General features: G+C 36.6%; 1 protein-coding gene across 2 annotated transcripts in view; it reads left to right on the top strand.

The window, feature by feature from the left end:
- The window catches only part of PXDN (peroxidasin), a 92638-nt gene extending 73773 nt beyond the window's left edge, over positions 1–18865 (top strand). For both annotated transcript variants that reach the window (XM_074581727.1, XM_074581726.1), the window contains 5 exons: positions 1978–2186; positions 12929–13049; positions 15514–15646; positions 16907–17020; positions 17647–18865. In XM_074581727.1, the coding sequence (XP_074437828.1) occupies positions 1978–2186; positions 12929–13049; positions 15514–15646; positions 16907–17020; positions 17647–17769 (700 nt within the window). In that variant the 3' untranslated portion in view covers positions 17770–18865. The remainder of the gene's footprint in view (positions 1–1977; positions 2187–12928; positions 13050–15513; positions 15647–16906; positions 17021–17646) is intronic.
- Positions 18866–19643: the final 778 nt, after the last annotated feature.

Below are 19643 nucleotides of genomic sequence, written 5' to 3'. Positions count from 1 at the left end.
TAGTGAGACAGTGGAACAGGTTGCCCAGGGAAGCTGTAGATGCCCCATCCCTGGAAGTGTTCAAGGCCAGGTTGGAGGGGCTTTGAGTAACCCGGTGTAGTGGGAGGTGTCCCTGCCCATGAGAGGCGGGGTGGAACTAGGTGATCTTTAAGGTCCCTTCTAACCCAAACCATTCTATGATTCTACGATTGCTGTTGTTACAGCAGACAGATCTCCTTTGAGTACTTTCATCACACTCATTCGGAATCTGAAAATCAACATTTCCCTCATTTTAACATAATTTGTGACCCAGAATTCTGTTTTTTGGCTATCATGGGGGTAGAAATACTTATGCTGATTAGTCCCATCCTAGTGAAAGGGAAACAGAGGAAGAATTCTGGAAATCAGATTTGATTGACTTTATCTAATGTTATTTGCTTTATGTAAGTTATAACATTGCTACTTAAGATACTATAAAGGCTTTTTTATTTCTGTAGTCAGTAACACAAGCCTTTTTGTATGCTTTTTTAAAAAACTACTTTCTTACATAAAAATCTGTTTAAAAATTAAGCTGTGAAATGTAAAACTCTTACGCTTGGAGGCAGAGGGAGTAAAAGGAGAAATATATGCAGCATGAGCTCCAGATTGCTGGTGACAAGTACCTATTTGTGTCACAACAGGATAATAATACTGCTTTTTTTGTCCATTTACATTTTTCCAGCAAAAACATTTCTTCTTTTTTTTTTTCCTTTTCTGAAAAAACATTTAGAAACTATAGGAGAACATAGGAAATGGGATTCTGCTGTCCAAAGAATACAAATGTTTTGAAGCAACATGCCAGCAAATAGTAAAATATTATTAGACATAATGAAAGCAACTTTCACTTCTTTGAAAAGCCTTTACAAAGGGCAGAGGATCAAAGCTGCCAGCACCACGCAAAACAAATGTGCCTGTGCAGGGAAAAGGGGTGATGTTTGAAGGGAGTCTGACTTCATGTCACAAGGGAAATTTCAGAATCTGTTTTTCTGATCCTAGTTCTTGGAAACTCAATGGCCACTGTTCAGTGCCTTATGAAAATGATACAATAAGTATGTAAAATGAAATTTGTTGACCATTCTTCTAAGTTTAGTATAAAATTGTTATTGATTTTCATAAAGTTTGAAGATCCTCCTACTTGTTTTTGGTGTAAACAGGTGGAAAAAAGTATCGCTATAGAATTATAACTTTACAGTTTTGTGAGACGTAAATGATACCACAGTGAGCAAATCTTAGATGTTAGAATAGTGTAAAATGTTTTCAAATCCTGGACAGTAACTTAAAATATTTTCCTTTACTATGGCTGGCTTGCTTTTCATAGTAATGTATTATTTATATTTTCTGTCGGTAACCGGCTTTTAGCCCTTTATGTATGAAAAATAAATTATTCAAAACCACAGTGTTTCTTCCTTCATTATAATGAATTAACTGAGCATATGTTAATAAGTCCCTGAATTAATGTAGCCATTAAAATATTTTTACAGAAAAAAAACTTCCTTAGTAAATTAAACAATAATTAAACAGATTATTTTGATAATAAGCCTAGGTATAGATTAACCATTCTTGTAATCTCAGCAATTCTATCAAAATTTTTTTCATACCTATAGGAAAGTTGTCTGGAGAAAGAAATCTGTGATAATTTAAGCCTCTACCTTTAAAAGAACCTTAAACTTGGTAATCTAGTGCCATTTTAGATGTCCAAAGATGCCCAAGACATCGAAATGAGACTGGAAGAGAAGTCAAAGGATTTGCTGGAGACTTGGGCTCTTCCAGAGTGTCAGCATGACACCAAGTAGGCCTGAAGTGACACCAAGCGCTTACATCCCTCAGATACAATGTAAAGTTGAGAACAGGATTTACAGAATAATTAATTAAATTCTGAATACAGTATTGCAATATCTCTGGAAAACTGCATGTTTTGGGTTTTTTACTAACAAACTTGTCTTTTCTGTGAGATTACAGGTTATGGTATGAGAACCCAGGTGTGTTCACGCCTGCTCAGCTCACTCAGATCAAGCAGACATCTCTTGCCAGAGTTTTGTGTGACAATGGTGACAACATAACCAGGGTACAGCATGATGTCTTTAAGGTGGCTGAATTCCCACATGGATATAGTAGCTGTGATGACATTCCTAAACTGGACCTCAGGATGTGGCAAGATTGCTGTGAAGGTCCGTATACAGATGTATTAATGTGCGCTTTTTTTAGTGTCTGTTCGTTTTATTTTAAGAAGATATTTGATTGTTGTTCAGTTTCCGTTAAGATGTTACAAACTCAAATCTGGAGCACAACTCTTGTTAAGTGAGTGATTGTTCCATATTTTATATTAAATAGACACATTCTAAACATCGCATAGACTTGAGCATTGCATGGTGTACATAACTGCTTTCCTGTTTTCTTTTGTCGATAAATATTCTTGTTCACTGCCATCTCCTTCAAAAGTTAGGACAGATGGGTGATTTGTGTTTCTTCAGAATTAAACTATCTACAGAAAAAGGGTTTACTTAGCTGCATGAAGGGCAGGACACTGAGAATCCCATGTTGCTTGGTAGCTTGTATGTTGGCTTCTGTCTCATGTACGGATTTTCTGCATGGCCTCTCCTTAGCCATCGTGATATCAGACTTCACTGTATCTGTAACATAGTTAGAAGGTCCCTTTCCAAGAGAATCTTCTGGGTCACAGAGATTTGCAGAACGATTTGCAGTAGCATCAACAACAAAATACTTCAGAGGACAGTGACCTCTCTTTATTGGGATCTCCTTGACAATGTTGTTATCACTTTCTTTGACAAAACTTGAATGATGTGCCCTGGCTGAAAAAGTATATTCAGGAATTTTGGGAACTTCTATGTGGAACTCTGATTATCTAGAAATTGCTGTCAAACAAATTACTAACTGTAAAAAAACTTGTTCTTATCAGAGAGGGCAATGGTACTATCAGTTGATGATTATTAGAATCTTATAATTTACCTAGTAAAAGCCTAGCTTTCAATACCAGTATCTTGTAGATTTGCTGATGAAAGATAGCCGGATCTGAGTTCTTCATCTTTTCTACTGCTGATTCTCTTGACTTTACTCCTGCTGAGTAGACTGTTCAATATTCTGTCAAAAGTTATGCATGAATAAAGAACCAGTGGATTTTATTTCTGAGAGAGGTCACACTCTTCCACTAGTGTCCATTTAACTCTTTTGATAAGATATAATTGTCCCCAGTGAGGGAGAGTCCTTTGGTGATATAGCTCAGAATTTAAGGCAGTAGGTGAAGGGTAAACTGATGGAGGGTGTCCCTTCAACCTGGTACAGATACAGTAAAGACTGAGGAAGGATTCTAACTAGTGTGATTTTACCATGAGAACAAATTCAGGTATCATTAAGAATGAAAAAAAAGTAGATAGCGAGTTACTATTCAAAGATATTGCACAATTTAGCTTTTTAACTGACTACTGTATTGTCTTGTCCAGTAAACAACTCTTTAAATAATAAATCACTGGCTAAGAAAGTTCTTTCTTGGAGGACTTGAGAATGTTCAAAATGCCAGTTATCTGTATGAGACTAGGAGAAATAAATACTTTAGATTTCAATGAAATATTGCACAATTTCCCCCAGATGTCATTTCAGGTCTTACTCTAATTTTTACCAGGATTTTTTTTTAGGTTATTCAGATTTTTTAGACAACACTTACCAGGTTTACCATTCCCAAATAGATGATAATAGCTTATAAAACTCTAGATATGGTTGTTGGATTGTAATTATAATGCAAAGTCTTCCAGAGTCTCTTCAAATAACCCTGACATATGCTAGAAGCATTGAGAGAAAATCAATTATCACTCTTCAAATGCTTTACCATAAGCAAATAAATCATATTCTACCAGTTCAGGGTAAGTTCACTTTGCCATGGTTTGTGAAGCTTGGCAGACAGTTTCAGAAATACATTAATTATATTGATTTGGAAAAATTGCAAAGCTGTTCTGAGAAATTATGTGTTGATTCTCTAAATGTTATGTTATCACTGAGCCTTCTAGAGCAGATGTTATCTTTGGAAAGTCTTTAGAGTATTCAGCCATTCAACAGCCTAGCTTGTATTTTAATTCAAGAATGTTGCTACCAGAGAGTACTACTGGATGCAGTGCAGTTAGACAACTGCCAAGCAAAAGAAAGAGTAAATAACTAACGTTCTTTAAAAAATTGCCTGTCTGTATCAGCTTCTTCCAAACTGTTTTGAAGTCTATGCAGAGGTTAATGAAGTAAAAACCATGTATTGAACTGCTTTCCTTCTTGGATGAACGGGTGTGACATTTTCTGTGGGAATCCAGGTTTAAACAATTAAAAAAAATTTCTTTCATTCTGCGGCACTTGGGACTCACCACTACTCTGAGGTGGGAGGCATACACAGCATACACTCAGGAACAGCATTTACTTTAAGTTAAATACATTCTGGGTTTTTTGTTTCTTTGAACTTATTATTGTTTATTTAAAATAAAAATTAAACCATTCTCCACATTTAAAATACTTCTGATTATTTTATAATTGAAATTATCCTAAATTAAAATTTAGAATACAGAGTATTGTTCATTGCACCTTATGTACGTTTAATAAGTGACCCATACATTCAGCTCTTTCAGGTTGGTTAAAAAACACATCTGTTTTTGTTATCCTTCCTGTTTTGTTCAAGTCAAAATACTTTTCCATATGAAGAACAGAAAAGCTTCTTAGTTACAAAAACCTACTTCTTAGATTTCTTGAGTAAAGCTTGTATTTATTTCTCATAAAGCAGAGAATTATTCCTTTTTATAATAACAATACCAGATTACCTTTAGATTTCAGTTAAAGAATTATACAACAGTTTATGGTGGGAAAAAGAAGGCGTTCCACTGAGGTACACAAGTTTTTCTTCTGATTTCCTTCACTTTTTGCCTTTTTTTGTCTTGTCAGAGAGGGTGAGGAATTTACTGCAGCATTTCAGTTGAGCAAAGAGCATCCAAGCTTCAGATTTCCCAAACAAGAAACTTCTAGTGCTTTTTTCAGGCTCTCTATTGCAAAAAAAGACGACTTTTATTTTTTTGGTAATTTTAAATGAAAAAATTCTTTAGCCTTTTGTTTTATGTCAAACAATGATCCAGGAGAAAGTGATTCAGACAAGATGCAAATCAGCCTCGTAAGTGTAAACTGATATAGGAAGACGGTTTTTCTCAACTGTTTCTCAGTTAACAACCAATGTATCTCCTCTATCAGATATTGTTCTTTTTTATTCAATTCAGATAAACAGCCTTATACAAATTATAATTAAACATGTTTAAATCCCACTGAATTTTATTAGAAGAGTTGAGACATATTCTTAATCAGAGTGCATTTATACATGGTCTTCCAGTAGAATAGATCTATATTTATGAATTCCTGCATTTTAAGACCAGACCAACAGCTATGCTATCTGTTGCTTCTGTACTGACCTCTTTGATTTAAGCATTGCTCCTAGGAAGCCATCAACTATTTGTTTTAACAATTGATTGTGCTTTATTCTAAGTTAAAAATCGTCTGGCTTCTACTTCTAGTACCATATCTTATGCACTTCTTATTATGCCCTTTCATCTTCAATGAAAATACTAAGCAACGCTGGGCTAAGCGCTAATGCTGTGGAAGACTAACATTTAAAAATGTTAACAGTCTTCTCAGTGTGAGGCTGCAAGATCTATTGTGACAATGGAAACTCTTCAAAATACCAAAATGATGCAATTTGTGCCTGAACATGTTTTCTCTTTACATGGATCTTTTGGTGTCGTTCTGTCATGTAATATTTATTTTTATTTTCTACATTCAAATGTATCATTTTACATTTACATTTGAAGACAGTGTCTATGAGCTCAATAACAATTCAGACTATGCCAGGCTACTAAAATAAAAATTCCATTTTAAGGATTACATCCCTTTTTATTTGAATAGAAGTGTATTTAATATAGTCCATCATTTCTGCATGATTAACGATTTTAATGAGAGAATAATTTTTATTTATATTTCACCCAAACCAAGAATATTTTATCTTTTTCAAGTATCCTCTAATTCATAAACTTATAATAAGGAGACCTTATTATGACATTGCTTTGTCTTTGCTACGAGGGGTCTCGGCCCATAGCTGCCATCCCTAGTGAAAAGCAGTAAGCTGTCATTCATTGTGTTAATGAGTTCCCAAATCTAAGATCCCAGACTGCTGAAATCCCACTGCTGGCAGTAGAGAAAGAGATGCCTCTAGAAGACAATTCAGGCTGCAATCTCTTCCTGTGTTAATGTCCATTGACTGTAAGGGAGACATGGGTAGGAAAGCGTCCTAATGGAGGCGTCTCTGTGATTTCTGCAAAACTAGGCATTTGGAGCCTTTGCTTCTTCCCTGTGGACCATTACTGCCTTTCTAAGACACTGATACCTTCACAGTCTAATGGACAGGTCAGTTCTTGGTGTCCTTACTTTTCAAATTTCCAAATTCCTGTGGATTTTCAGTCTGTCTGAAATTGTTTTTTCTCACTGATTTTGATATTTATTTTCCAAAGGTGCATGGGTTTTGATCTGCAAAACTTTTTAACTAGTCCTGCTTAATTTTTCTGCTGGGGAGACTGGATTTTCTTCGGTTTGGTGTCAAGAACCTAATGGTTCTCCTTTATCTTCCTACACTCCATCCAAAACCTACTCAGATCACAAAGACATGATATGTTTTTAAATGTCTTTAGGCTATCATTAGCCATATACGAACAATTTATATACTCATGTTCTGTAAATTATATGGATAATTGCTTTCCCAGTGATGTCTGGGCCTTCTAGTTTTGGTGGCATCAGTCTGTGAGCTTCAATGTCAACTACAGAAAACATCTTTATTACTAGAATTCCAAAGTATGTTAGCTGGCAGATAATAGCCTGAGTTGTCACTTTGACCTTCTATACCATTATTTTTGTCGAGATGTTTATAATAATGTTTATGCAAAATACATATGTTCCAATCTGAGCAGATTACTGCAGATTTCACACCAACATATTACATTTTTTGCTGCTATTTGATTTATCGTTTGTTAGAAAGTCCTATTCAACAGAAGAAATAAAGAGGTGCAGTGTGATGTGAAGGGATGTGACCTTATTAGCAATAACAAAACCAGCTATTTTGAGTTAGGACTTCATTTGAGGTGCAAAGTCTTTTTCCTATGTTGTGTAATTTTTAAGTAGCTGCTTTGTCAAAACATCTACTCAAATATTCTGGCATTTCAGACATTTTCAGTGTTTCTCTTCCCTTTTACGGCTCCCACTGGCACAACTAGTTCTTAGATACATACAAATGCTTACAGTAACAGCAACAACTTAATTCACTAAGTTAAATCTCGGAATCATAGAATCATTTAGGTTGGAAAAGACCCTTGGGATCATCAAGTCCAACCATCAACTCCACTCTACAAAGTTCTCCCTCACACCATATCCCCTAACACCACATCTAAACAAGTCTTAAACACATTCAGGGATGGTGACTCCCACCACCTCCCTGGGCAGCCTATTCCAGTGTCTGACCACTCTTTCTGGGAAGAATTTTTTCCTAATGTCCAGCCTAAACCTACCCTGCTGCAGCTTGAACCCATTCCCTCTTGTTCTATCACTAATTACCTGTGAGAAGAGACCAGCACCAACCTCTCTACAGTGTCCTTTCAAGTAGTTGTAGAGAGTGATGAGGTCTCCCCTCAGCCTCCTTTTCCTCAAACTAAACAGTCCCAGCTCCTTCAATCGCTCCTCATAAGATTTCTTCTCCAGGCCCTTCACCAGCTTCGTTGCCCTCCTCTGCCCTTGCTCCAGCACCTCGATATCTCTCTTGTATTGAGGTGGACACAACACTCAAGGTGTGGCCTCACCAGTGCTGAGTACAGGGGGACAATCACCTCCCTCCTTCTGCTGGTTGCACTATTTCTAATACAAGCCAGGGTGGCACTGGCTTTCTTGGCCACCTGGGCACACTGCTGGCTCGTATTCAGCCGCTTGTCAATTAGAACCCCCAGGTCCTTTTCTGCCAGGCAGCTCTCCAGCCACACTTCCCCAAGCCTGTAGCGATGCATGGGGTTGTTGTGGCCCAAGTGCAGGACCCAGCACTTGGCCTTGTTGAAGCTCATACCGTTAGCGTTGGCCCATCAATCCAATCTATCCAAGTCTCTCTGTAGAGCCTCCCTATCCTCATGCAGACCAACACTCCCGCTTAGCTTCGTGTCATCTGCAAACTTGCTGATGATACACTCTATGTCCTTATCAAGGTCATCAATAAAGATGTTAAACAGAAATGATCCCAACACTGAGCCCTGAGGGACACCACATGTGACCAGCCGCCAGCTGGATTTAACTCCACTGGCCACCACTCTTTGGGACCGCCCATCCAGCCAGTGCTCGATCCAGCAGATCGTATGCTCATCCAGGCCATGAGCCGCCAGTTTTCCCATGAGAATTCTATGGGGGACAGTGTCAAATGCTTTTCGAAAGTCTAGGAAGACAATATCCACAGCCTTTCCCTCATCCAATGATCAGGTGATCTTGTCATAGAAGGAGATCAGGTTCGTCAGGCAGGACCTGCCTTTCCTAAACCCATGCTGACTAGGCCTGATCCCCTCCTTGTCCATTATATGACTTGTAATGGCACTCAAGATGATCTGCTCCATGACCTTCCCTGCTACCGAGGTCAGACTGACAGGCCTATAGTTTCCTGGATCCTCCTTTCTGCCTTTTTTCTAGATGGGTGCTACATTTGCTACCCTCCAGTCCATTGGGACCTCCCCAGTTAGCCATGACTTCAGGTAGATAAGGGAAAGTTGCTTGGCAAGCACGTCTGCCAACTCTTTCAGCACTCTTGGATGTAACCATCCGGTCCCATAGACTTGTGCGCATCCAAGTGGCATAGCAGGTCACTGATCACTTCCTCTTTCATTGTGATGACCTTGTTCAGCTTCCCCTCCCTGTCTCCTAGCTCACGAGGCTGGGTGCCCAGGGAACAGCTCGTTCCACTGCTAAAGTCTGAGGCAAAGCAGGCATTGAGCACCTCAGCCTTTTCCTCATCCTTTGTGACTATGTTTCCCTCTGCATCCAGTAAGGGAGGGAGATTTTCCCTAATCCTCCTTTTGTTGTTAATGCATTTATAGAAACATTTTTTGTTATCCTTAACAGCTGTAGCTAGGTTGAGCTCTAGCTGCGCTAGAGCTCTCCTAATTTTCTCCCTGCACAGCTTCGCTATATCCTTACAGTCTTCATGAGAGACCTGTCCCCTCTTCCAGAGGTCATAGACTCTCCTTTTGTTCTTGAGGTCCAGCCAAAGGTCCCTATTTAGCCAGGCCGGTCTCCTTCCCTGCCTACTTGTTTTTTGGCACATGGGGAAGCCTCCTCCTGTGCCTTTAAGACTTCTCTCTTGAAGTATGTCCAGCCTTCCTGGGCTCCTGTATCCTTCAGGGCAGCCTCCCAAGGGATTTTGTCCAGCAGTCTTCTGAACAGGTCAAAGTTTGCCCTCTGGAAGTCTAAGGTGGCAGTTTTACTAACCCCTTTGCTTGTTTCGCCAAGAATCAGAAATTCGACCATGTCATGATCACTGTGCCCTAGACGGCCACCAACCTTTACTTCCCCTACAAGTTCTTCCCTGTTCACAAGAAGCAGGTCCAGGAGGGCACCTTCCCTTGTTGGCTCACTTACCAGCTGCATGAGGAAGTTATCTTCCACACATTCCAGGAACCTCCTGGATTGTTCCCTCTCTGCTGTGTTGTATTCCCAGCAGATATCTGGGAGGTTAAAGTCCCCCACAAGAACAACGTCAAGTGACTGTGAGATTTCCCCCAGCTGCTTATAGAAAGCTTCATCCGCCTCACTGCTTTGGTTGGGAGGTCTATAGCAGACTCCCACGGCAATATCAGCTTTATCGGCCCTTAACCTAATCCACTCTCCATCCCATCATCACTATACTTGATTTCCGAGCTCTCACAGCATTCTCTAACATACAGGGCCACTCCTCCGCCTCTCCTTTCCTGTCTGTCCCTCCTGAAGAACTTGTAGCCATCGATTGTGGCACTCCAGTCGTGTGAGGCATCCCACCACGTTTCTGTGATAGCCACTATGTCGTAGTTCCCCTGGTGCATCATGGCTTCAGGCTCCCCCTGTTTGTTGCGCATACTGCGTGCATTGGTATAGATGCACAGAAAACTGATGTATAATCAAATAGAAGCAGTAGTTACATTATAAGTGCTTTTCTTCACATTCCCTTAGTCTCTCAAGTTGTTTCGGTTTAATCTACTGTTAGATTAATTCTCCTTGACCCAGATTTTGAGAGGTGATTGACTGGGAATTAAGAGTGTTCCATACTTCTAAATGTCAGATTTTTTTTCTGTGCAATTTACATTAGAGGTGCACTTTTAAAACCTCATGGGAAATGGGGGATTTTCGGAAGACATGAACACTGCTTCAGTATTCAAATGGATTATCTTGACACTTGTGTGTAACTATACCTAGCTTCTGGAAGAAAATGTCCATAGAGAAAAGGAATTATTACATTGCTCTTAAACATTCAGAAAATGTGCAGAAAATGAATTGGACTGGGTATACCTAATTTGGGGAAATTTTAGATAGGCTGAAAAAAGCAGAAGTTTAGGCTAATTTTTCTCATTTAATGTAACTGCTAAGCTGTTCTTCATTTAAAAGAAGATATAAACTCCGTGGTTTAGGCCTTCTGAAAGCTAGAGTAGAGCTATCTGTCCTACACCTCTCAGCAGTGACAATCATCTTCCTTGCATTGAAACTGAAACCAAGAACAAGAGTTGTTCATCTGGCAAGTTGAGATATTTGAGTCTTTAAAAACTACAGAAATGTCAAGTCTGTGTACTTGAAGCTGCCATGGAACATATGGTTCTCATATTTACCAGTCTTAGGTGATAAAACTTTCCCAGGATTTCAGACCTTTGTTTCTGAAAACCAGCCTAGGAATAAAAAACAATGGGCCATTGTGTTGTTGTACCAAAAAACAATATCTTTATTATGTGAGATTACTTTAGCTGCTATTAAACAAAGGAGGATAGCAGAAACCTTTCATAAATTACTTCCAAGAGAAAGTAAAATTTCTGTGACACTCGGGAAAACTTTAAGCAACAGATTGCTTTAAGAAAAAAAATTCCTCTAGCCAAAACTAGTTCTTTCTCCAGCGGCCCTTTAGAGTATGACCCCTTTTCTCACCATACTAAATCTAGAAGTGTCTAAGGGTGATCAAAAATGCCTTCATCCAGGCATCTTACCGACACAGTGGCCTGCTCCTGTCTGAAAGCTTAGTTTCTCAGTAAGCAGCAAGCAGATTGTGTGAGAAACAGCAGAACACACAAGAAGAATGAACAATATGTTGGCAGTAAATATCATATAGTTCTTTGATGGTGCTGTTATTATAGGAGGAAGGTAATAAATTTACTCAAGAATGGACAAGCTGCAAGGAAAGAAAAGGGAAGGAGAATTGTGTGGATAAATTGTGTTCAAGAATTATGTGTAGGTATTGGTTTTGAACTGAAAATCAGTCAGTCCCTTTTTTTTTGTCAGTCTTTTTTTTCCTATCTTAATTGATATTAAGCATGGACAAGCTAAGTTTTTCTTAACAGGGCAATTGTAATAATCTAATTTAAGTAAAAGTCCAATAAAATTAAAAGTAGTCCAAGATACTTATTTTTGTATAATCACAGAGCAACTTGACGTTTGTTTCTCAAGCTGCTCACTTCAACAGTGTTTTGAGGCTCTTTTCTTGACTTGAAATTTGTGCAATAATTTGTGTTAATACTTTAGGTATTCGATCTAGCTACTGTTAAATTCTGGAAAAATGCTTAATAAAATGTTACTGACTTTCTGAATAATCTTTTTCTGGTGCAAGTTACGAGAAACATTAGGGAAAATGACTTTGTCTCTTATTCGCTTGATTTCCTGTCTCTTTCTGCTAATACAAGACTTAACTTGGATATGTCCATGGGATTCTGTATTTCTCTTTCTCTTCTGTTTTCTTAGCAGACTCTCTGCTTCTAACAGTTGAACATGCCGTTGGTTCCCACTGCAGCTTGGCCCATTATAACTTTCTTGTTCTAAAGCTTCTGTGAACAGAAATGAGAAAACCTCTATTTTCTCATTGTCTCCTCTCCAACGTGCTGTTCCAGTTTTGTTTTATTTTGTTTTCCTTTTCATTTTTAAATGGGACTCCTTCCAAGTACTCACTGTGTTTGGAAGGCTAAATAAAGTGAACTGAAGGAAAGATATACTTCATCCTGTGAAGACGTCCTCTTACAATCTTAGCAGAAGATTTCTTTCATGATTATTCTCAGGCTTGAGGTTGTCACTGTACGGGGGGGTCTTGGGGTCTTAGGGTCTAAGGTACTGGTGATAACCTTCAAATCCCTCAAATTTGGAAATAGGGCTGGTCAGCCAGTAAAGTGTGTCTGCAAATGTTCTCCAGGATTTAATTAAAGATTCTATTTCAAATGCCAAAAATAACAAGTAATAATGCCTGGAATAGATGAGGAAGCAACAGGCTGGTTTTTCTATCATTGTTTTCCTCCCTATGTAACTACCCCATTCCAAAAGCAGAAAATAGTTAAAAGCCAAGAGAGTGGAAATTTCAGAAATGAAAAGAATAGTCAAAGAAGCACTGATATTTGTGAAAATAATCTTTATTCCTTTGTTTCATACCAAAAAGCTGGTCTGTGAATAATCAAATTCTCTGCATCCAGCTGGCTTGAATGTTGTAGCGCTGAGACATATTCAGCTGCCATCAAACTGATTCCAGAGGGATCAGGCTGAATGTATGAATTGCCTTTGCCAATTCAGAAGATACTGCAAAACCTTATTAATATTGTAACTGATGAATTAGACTATAGTTCATAATGTGCAATTTCTCATCTAATTTCAGATTGTAGAACTAGAGGACAGTTTAATGCATTTTCGTATCACTTTCGGGGAAGACGTTCTCTTGATTACAGCTTTCAGGAGGACAAGCCCTTGAAGAAAATGAAAATGTCCAAAACAGTAAGGTGAGATTTTTTAAATTTTTTTTAAAGAAATATGAAAAAGCATTTGTTTTCGAAACTGAATGATTTCTTTGTAAGTGCATACCACTTTTTTTCCAGTGTCTGCTTTTTCAAGTTTACGCTTGATGTATTTCATTCTGACACCTCGGCATATCTGCTAACAGTAAACCACTTTTTTTCAAGCTCAAATTTGTGTAAGACCCTTTGTGAGTGACACAGTATAGTGCTTTTGTTCTTCCTGTGCTTTTTGTGGAAAAACTCAGTAATGAAGCATGATTTGGGGAATTTAGAATCCCACATTCCTGCTGTGCCTGCAGTAACCAAACTAAATTATTTCCTTTCCTCCTTGGAGCTGCCAGGTCCTCCAGTAGAAATAGGAGGAAACCAAGTGTTGATAACACTAGCATAAAAATTTGTGACAATGGTAAGGATTGCTTTTAGTACCAAAATACTCAGAGCAGGAATGGAGAACAGGAGTGCTATGGACAATGTTGTTTGTAACTCCCTAATCCTCAAAATACTTTATCAAGGAAGTAAATTACAATGTCAGTCACAAATAATCAACTGCACAGGATCCCTGTAATTTTCAGGGAATCAAAACTTTTCGAGGAATTAGTGAAGTGAAATGAGTTCTGCTCAGACCAAACATCTATTGTGAAAATCCTTCATGATGAGCGAATTTGAGAGTCTTGTGAATTATAGCTCTTTCCATATAGCATGTGTTTTTTTCAGAATAAAATTATTTACTTGACTGAGATGACCAGGCAGAGTCTACCCACTCAGTTTCAAACACTCACGCAAATGTTACAGCATTGAAGAAACACCACCATTATATTTTACTTAATAGATAGAAAGCTGTCCCGAAGTAACAGTGCCTTTAGGTATTTAGGATTTTAGACAAGAGAAGACAGCAGCTAAGTATAAGCTTACTTATAGACAATAGAAAAAGAAAGGTTCCTTTGAAGTAATCCTTGAAGAAGGTTGTTTTGTCTGTCTTGCAAGTAAACTATTGGAAGTTTTTAAATTTACAGAACAGCAATGCACTTTTTAAATATCATAGTCCCATTATTCTAAAACAGTAGAAGGGTTAAATTAAATAAAAATTAAATCAAGAAAAAAATAAATGCTTATATCTGAGAAGCAGCTTCTTTTCATTAACTTGCTGTGTAACTGAGTTTCAGAAATGAGGCTCAAAAATCTAGAACAGCCCTATTACTAAGTAGGACAAAAAAATAATAAATTTACAATACTTTATTTATAGCATAAATAAAGCTAAAATAACCTCAGTCCTGTAACATTCTCATCAGTTCTGCTCATTGTTGTATTTAAATTTTAGTCATGGCGAGAAGATTTTTTTCTCCTTTTTTTTCCTTCTCATTTTCAATAACTTGAGCAGGTGGGGAAGATTAGACTTTTTATTATACAATAGCATCTGGTTTACTTGAATTTTGGCAAGTTTGCTTAGAGTTCTTTTTCTTTAATTTAGATTAAAAACTATGGGAAACTAAGTAGCTTGAACACCTCCCAACAAGCGCTGTTTTAATTTATGCAGAAAGATTATAAAACATGAGCCCTATTGTATTGAGAGAGGATTTCTTTGCCAGTTCATTCTTCGGGTATCCCTTAGCTCTGGAGAAGACACGCTAACAAAATAGGAATGCTTGTATGGATTCAAGCATCTTAATGTAATAAGTAACTTAATAATTACTGTTATCCTTGGTTTTGAATACATGTTTTCTTAAGTAGTACCAAATAATATATTATTAGTTATGGAAAGTTCCTTTGATAACTGTTTCCCATCAACAGATTGAATTCATTAACGCAATTTGGTGTTGTACATCTCTTACCAGATATCAGCTGAAATGTGCTATACATAAAAGACTCTAGATTTTGTGTACAATAATCAGCACTGATCTCAAATGTTATTTAAAAATGGGACCCATGAATATGTTCATATCTAAAATTACTTCTTGTTTATTTATGAAAACCAACTTGTTCCTTTTTAAAGTCATATTTCTTTAAACACACGTGTTGCATATAGAGCATGTAGAGGGAGAAGCTATGAATCTGAATGCAAAATGTGAATTTCATGTTTAGAAATAATCCTTTTTAAGACTTTCCCACTTTTCTCTGCTTTCATATTGGAGACCCAAGACATTTCCCAGTGAATTTAAGGTGCTGCTGCAGTGTCACTGATGACAACTTTGTGTGTTCCCCTGCATGAAATGCATGCATTATTTTTCAAAGCAGAAGTTGTTCCCTGTTGCTAGGGATATTAACAGTAATCACAGCTTACCCGACCTGAGGCTGTCTTCAGCAGCAGCGGGTCGCGTGTGCTGTTGTGGTTCATACAGTTCCTACATTTGTTGGTTGCTCTTCTTTTACACTTTTGCTAAGTGTTCTAAAATATCTAGCCAAACAAAAATGAGTTAGATGAATATCTAACTAAGGCATTCATTTGTTGCAGTTCTGTGAAACAGAGTAAATATTTTCGTAATGCCACATCAGCATCTAATGCAAATACAAACATGCCCGCAGTGAATGACTTCAAAGAATTTGTTTTGGAAATGCAAAAAACTATTTCAAGCCTCAGAAACCAGGTAAGGTGCTGTTATGGATAGTTTCTAATTGAAGATTTAATTTATAATGTTTTCCTAACATCACTCCTCTTATGTTTTTAATATTTAGACATCCAGTGCAGCCAAAACCACCACATAGTATCTCAAACAAAACACAACACAGAACATGGTGTGTTATTATTCTTTATTTCTATGTTCTTTTGAAATCGTACTGAAATATTCTACAATTAGACCCTCTTGACTTTTGAACCTGAAACCTTGTGTAACCATTGTATACTAAACATGGGATTAGTCTTTCTCTAAAAATTTGTCTGCAGAGTTAATAAAATCTCTTTTTCCTATCTGAAATGTATAGAATCTCTGTAAAACTATGATTAAAACGGAGATTTCATAACAAGTAATATGCCAGACTACTGCTGTAAACATAGTTAAGGTCTAGATCACTTCGAGATGACTTTTACGATGTGGCGTAAATAAACTCTTTCCTCAGGATAACTCAGCCATAGTGGAATTCAGTTTTAAAAATTTATACCATACATAACACAAATCCAAAGTAGACCAAAATGTTTGCTTAGAATAATTAGGTTCCTCCAGAGCAACTTTTCCATGTAATTTATAGTTATGAATCATATATTTATTTGCATGGTAACTTGATTCCATCTTTGATGCTCTTATTTAATCATTGTTGTACTCATCTTCAATGCTCCTATTTTGACAATGGAAATGGTATGTTAAATTATTACTTATTATATTTCAGTCAGTTCGTCTGTCTTTTTTGGATGTAAAAAAGACCGAGGGATTGTTTAAAATTGTGCCTTCCTAATTACTGTTCCCAAGAAGTACACAATCAGCAAGATAAACTAATCATATAACCCCTTTTTTCATCATTAAGAAGAAAACAGAGATAGTAAAAAATCCAAGGAAACATTTTTAATTAAGTTTTTTTTTATTTTTATTTAACCTCTTTTCATTCAGACATTTTTGAAAGTTTAGATTTGTCTTTCCATATATGTCAACATGTAGTTTGCCTGTCTTTCTATGCTCTAGTTGTATATTCCAGTAGTTGAAAAGATGTACCTTCTGTTAGTTTTCTTTTGAAAAGCTGTTTTCATACATATTACCTATTTCCAATCATTTAGCATTATGAAAACTAAGTAGTGAGAAGAAAAACCCAGAAAAGTGTTTATCATGGATTATGTAACATAAGAGAACAGACAGAATACCTTGCACAAATAAAAACCTTGCTTTGATTCAGTTATTAACTTCTTTTAATATTTTCAGATAAAAAAACTTGAATCGCGCCTCAGTAAAACTGATTGCACTGATGAAAATGGTAAATCATATTCCAGCAATGAAACCTGGAAAAGGGACCCTTGTACTGTGTGTGAATGCAAAGTAAGTATGTAGAAATCCATTCCAAGATAAAAATTATATTAGGTTCTGCTTCTAAAACAGCAGTTCCAGTTTTGTGCCTGCTAATTTCTGAGTAATAGTTGCTAATTGTTTTTTTTAGTTATTTGGCGCAAAAAAATTACATTGTTCAGATATCCCTGCCCTTGATACTGTTTTTCAATCCAGCCTTTATATACTTCTGTTCTATTTCCATTTTTATTGATGTGTAGTTGTACTGGCAAAATTAAATTCCAAGTGAGAGACTTCTTGAAAAACTCTACTAAAATGCATAAAAATCAGTAAAAGCAAGCCCACCTAACTTAATGTTAGATTTTAATTTTCTTTCGTCATAGTGAAATTTTAAAAAAGGTAGTAAAAGAAATATGTCAGTACTTGGCATCCCAGAGTTTCATGCCTGAACATTGGATAAAATGGTATACTGCTTCATTAAAGATGATATGATACAAAGAGCCTTCTCAATATAAGATTATGCTGAAATAAATATGTGGAGCCAAGATCTTAGAGAGGATGAATGAGAACATGTTCTTCAATAATATGAAAAACGTATTTCTTTTTTGGAAAATGTAGCTAAGTATATTGTGGTTTTGTTACCTTTTTTCCTGACACAGGTTGGTCAGATTACCTGTTTCGTAGAATCATGCCCACCGGTTGACTGCGAAGCACCTGTGAAGGTTAAAGGAGATTGCTGTCCAGTCTGTTTAAAACAAAATATTAATAAAAAGAAGCCATAAATCTGCTTTTTCAGAATTTAGGGTGCATACTGCTCAAATCATATCAATGCCTGCTGATGGCAAAACCAGGTAACTACAGTCTTAACAACAGCAATAAATTAAGATTTACAACATTCTAATGGTGCTGTAACAGTATATCATAATGTATCATTTTATTTTCTGCCCATGAAGGTAATCACAATGCAAAAATTAACAAAAGGGAAATTAGCAAACAGGTCAAAGTTAATTGTGTGTTAAACTTCTCAGGTTAGACAAACTCAAACTGGTGCTACTTTAAAAGAACACTGTCAGGTAGTTTTAGGTACCCAAAAAGACTGGGCTTAAGACTTAGTCTAAAATGAACACTTTGTTTCCTATCTGTAATTAGCAACATTTAAAGTTTACTATCCCTTTTCAGTACCAGTCTGACTTGATATTTAGCTCTTTGTTATTATTTAGTAAATGCAGGGAAAAGGAAGACACAAGGTCGCTGTGCCCAAAGCAATGCTGTACAGGGCCAGTTTCTACAAACCCACCTATGCGTGGAAATTCTCTGGAGTCACGCTATCATTTCTGCATCTGGACCAGCAAGGAAATAAAGAAAACTACATGACACCTTCCAACATCCTTTCATTAATTCAAGGAGCAAAATGAATCAAAATTTTCAAACCAAAAAAGCTAGAATTAGTAAGGAAATATAAATAACTGTAATTGGAAGATAGAAAAAGCAACTGAATGTGTATTACAGATGTAATTGACAGTGTTCCTCATTCTAGGAAAACATACATGACAGAGTAGCATTTGATCTTAAAATGAACATAATCATTTTTGTCAAAACATATGTAATTGCTTGGCAACTTTTTTTTTGTTTGTTTCATTTATTTTAAATTGTTGTAACATGACCATCCAGTCCAGTTTTAAAGCACGCTTCTCTTGATCTCCGATCAGCTCACGTATTTGTATGGCCCTGTTTTGAAAATGTGAAAAGATGTCACATGCCATTTTGTATACAAAGATTCCTACTGATTCATTGTGCATATTGTCAATAGCCATATGTTCCTGATCATATTGTGGCACTGTTTGTTGAAAAAAAGAACAATCAAAATCAAGCATCATGATTAATTGTGGATTGACTACTTTTTCTGACAAGGTATTTGATTTTTTAAGTTTTTTTCCAGTTTCATCTAATGCATATGTATTTTTACCTCAGTATTTTTATCATTCATGTTAAAATGGTCTGCCAATGGACTTTATTTCCCATTTAATGAATGTTTAACGTTATAGAGTATATGTCTACACTAGCATTTCAAAGTTGTGTACTTTTTAGAATACAAACTGCATATTTTTTGACCAGGAATTATATATTATATTCAGTGAAGGACAACTATCATACCTCATTTTACAGTTTTTTTGTGTTTATTCAGAATTGATTCTCTCCCTGAATACTTAATACGTTAGAATTTATGGTTCTGTCCTTAAGTCCTAAGTCAGGACTAACTAGAACCAGAGCTCTTCTTTAGTTATATAGTTCACTGACTTCTGAGTTTGTTGTTCAAATTTAGGGAACAGAGATTTGAGTATCAAAGAAATCTGCACAAAATTAAACATTCTCATCTTTAACGTTTCAGATTATGCAAACAGACTGAACACTTAATTATTGCATGGTAGATCAAATACCTGTCTAATAACTAACCTAGCACAGCAATATGAGTTCCACTATAATATTTTGGCACATAATTTCTCTGATTACTAACATTAATAATTTTTAATTTGATAAACTGATACCGTGACACACATTCAAACTTTGGTGTATCTTTAAAGCTTACTACAGAAACTCATTTCATACTATGGTAGGAGCAATACGTACATGTGAGTGGTGTGTTAAAGGTGTGTGG

This window comes from Larus michahellis, chromosome 3 (assembly GCF_964199755.1).
Source record: "Larus michahellis chromosome 3, bLarMic1.1, whole genome shotgun sequence".
NCBI classification, from domain to species: Eukaryota; Metazoa; Chordata; class Aves; order Charadriiformes; family Laridae; genus Larus; species Larus michahellis.
The sequence above is the reverse complement of the archived record's forward strand: the minus strand, read 5'-3'. Positions and strand labels throughout refer to the sequence as shown.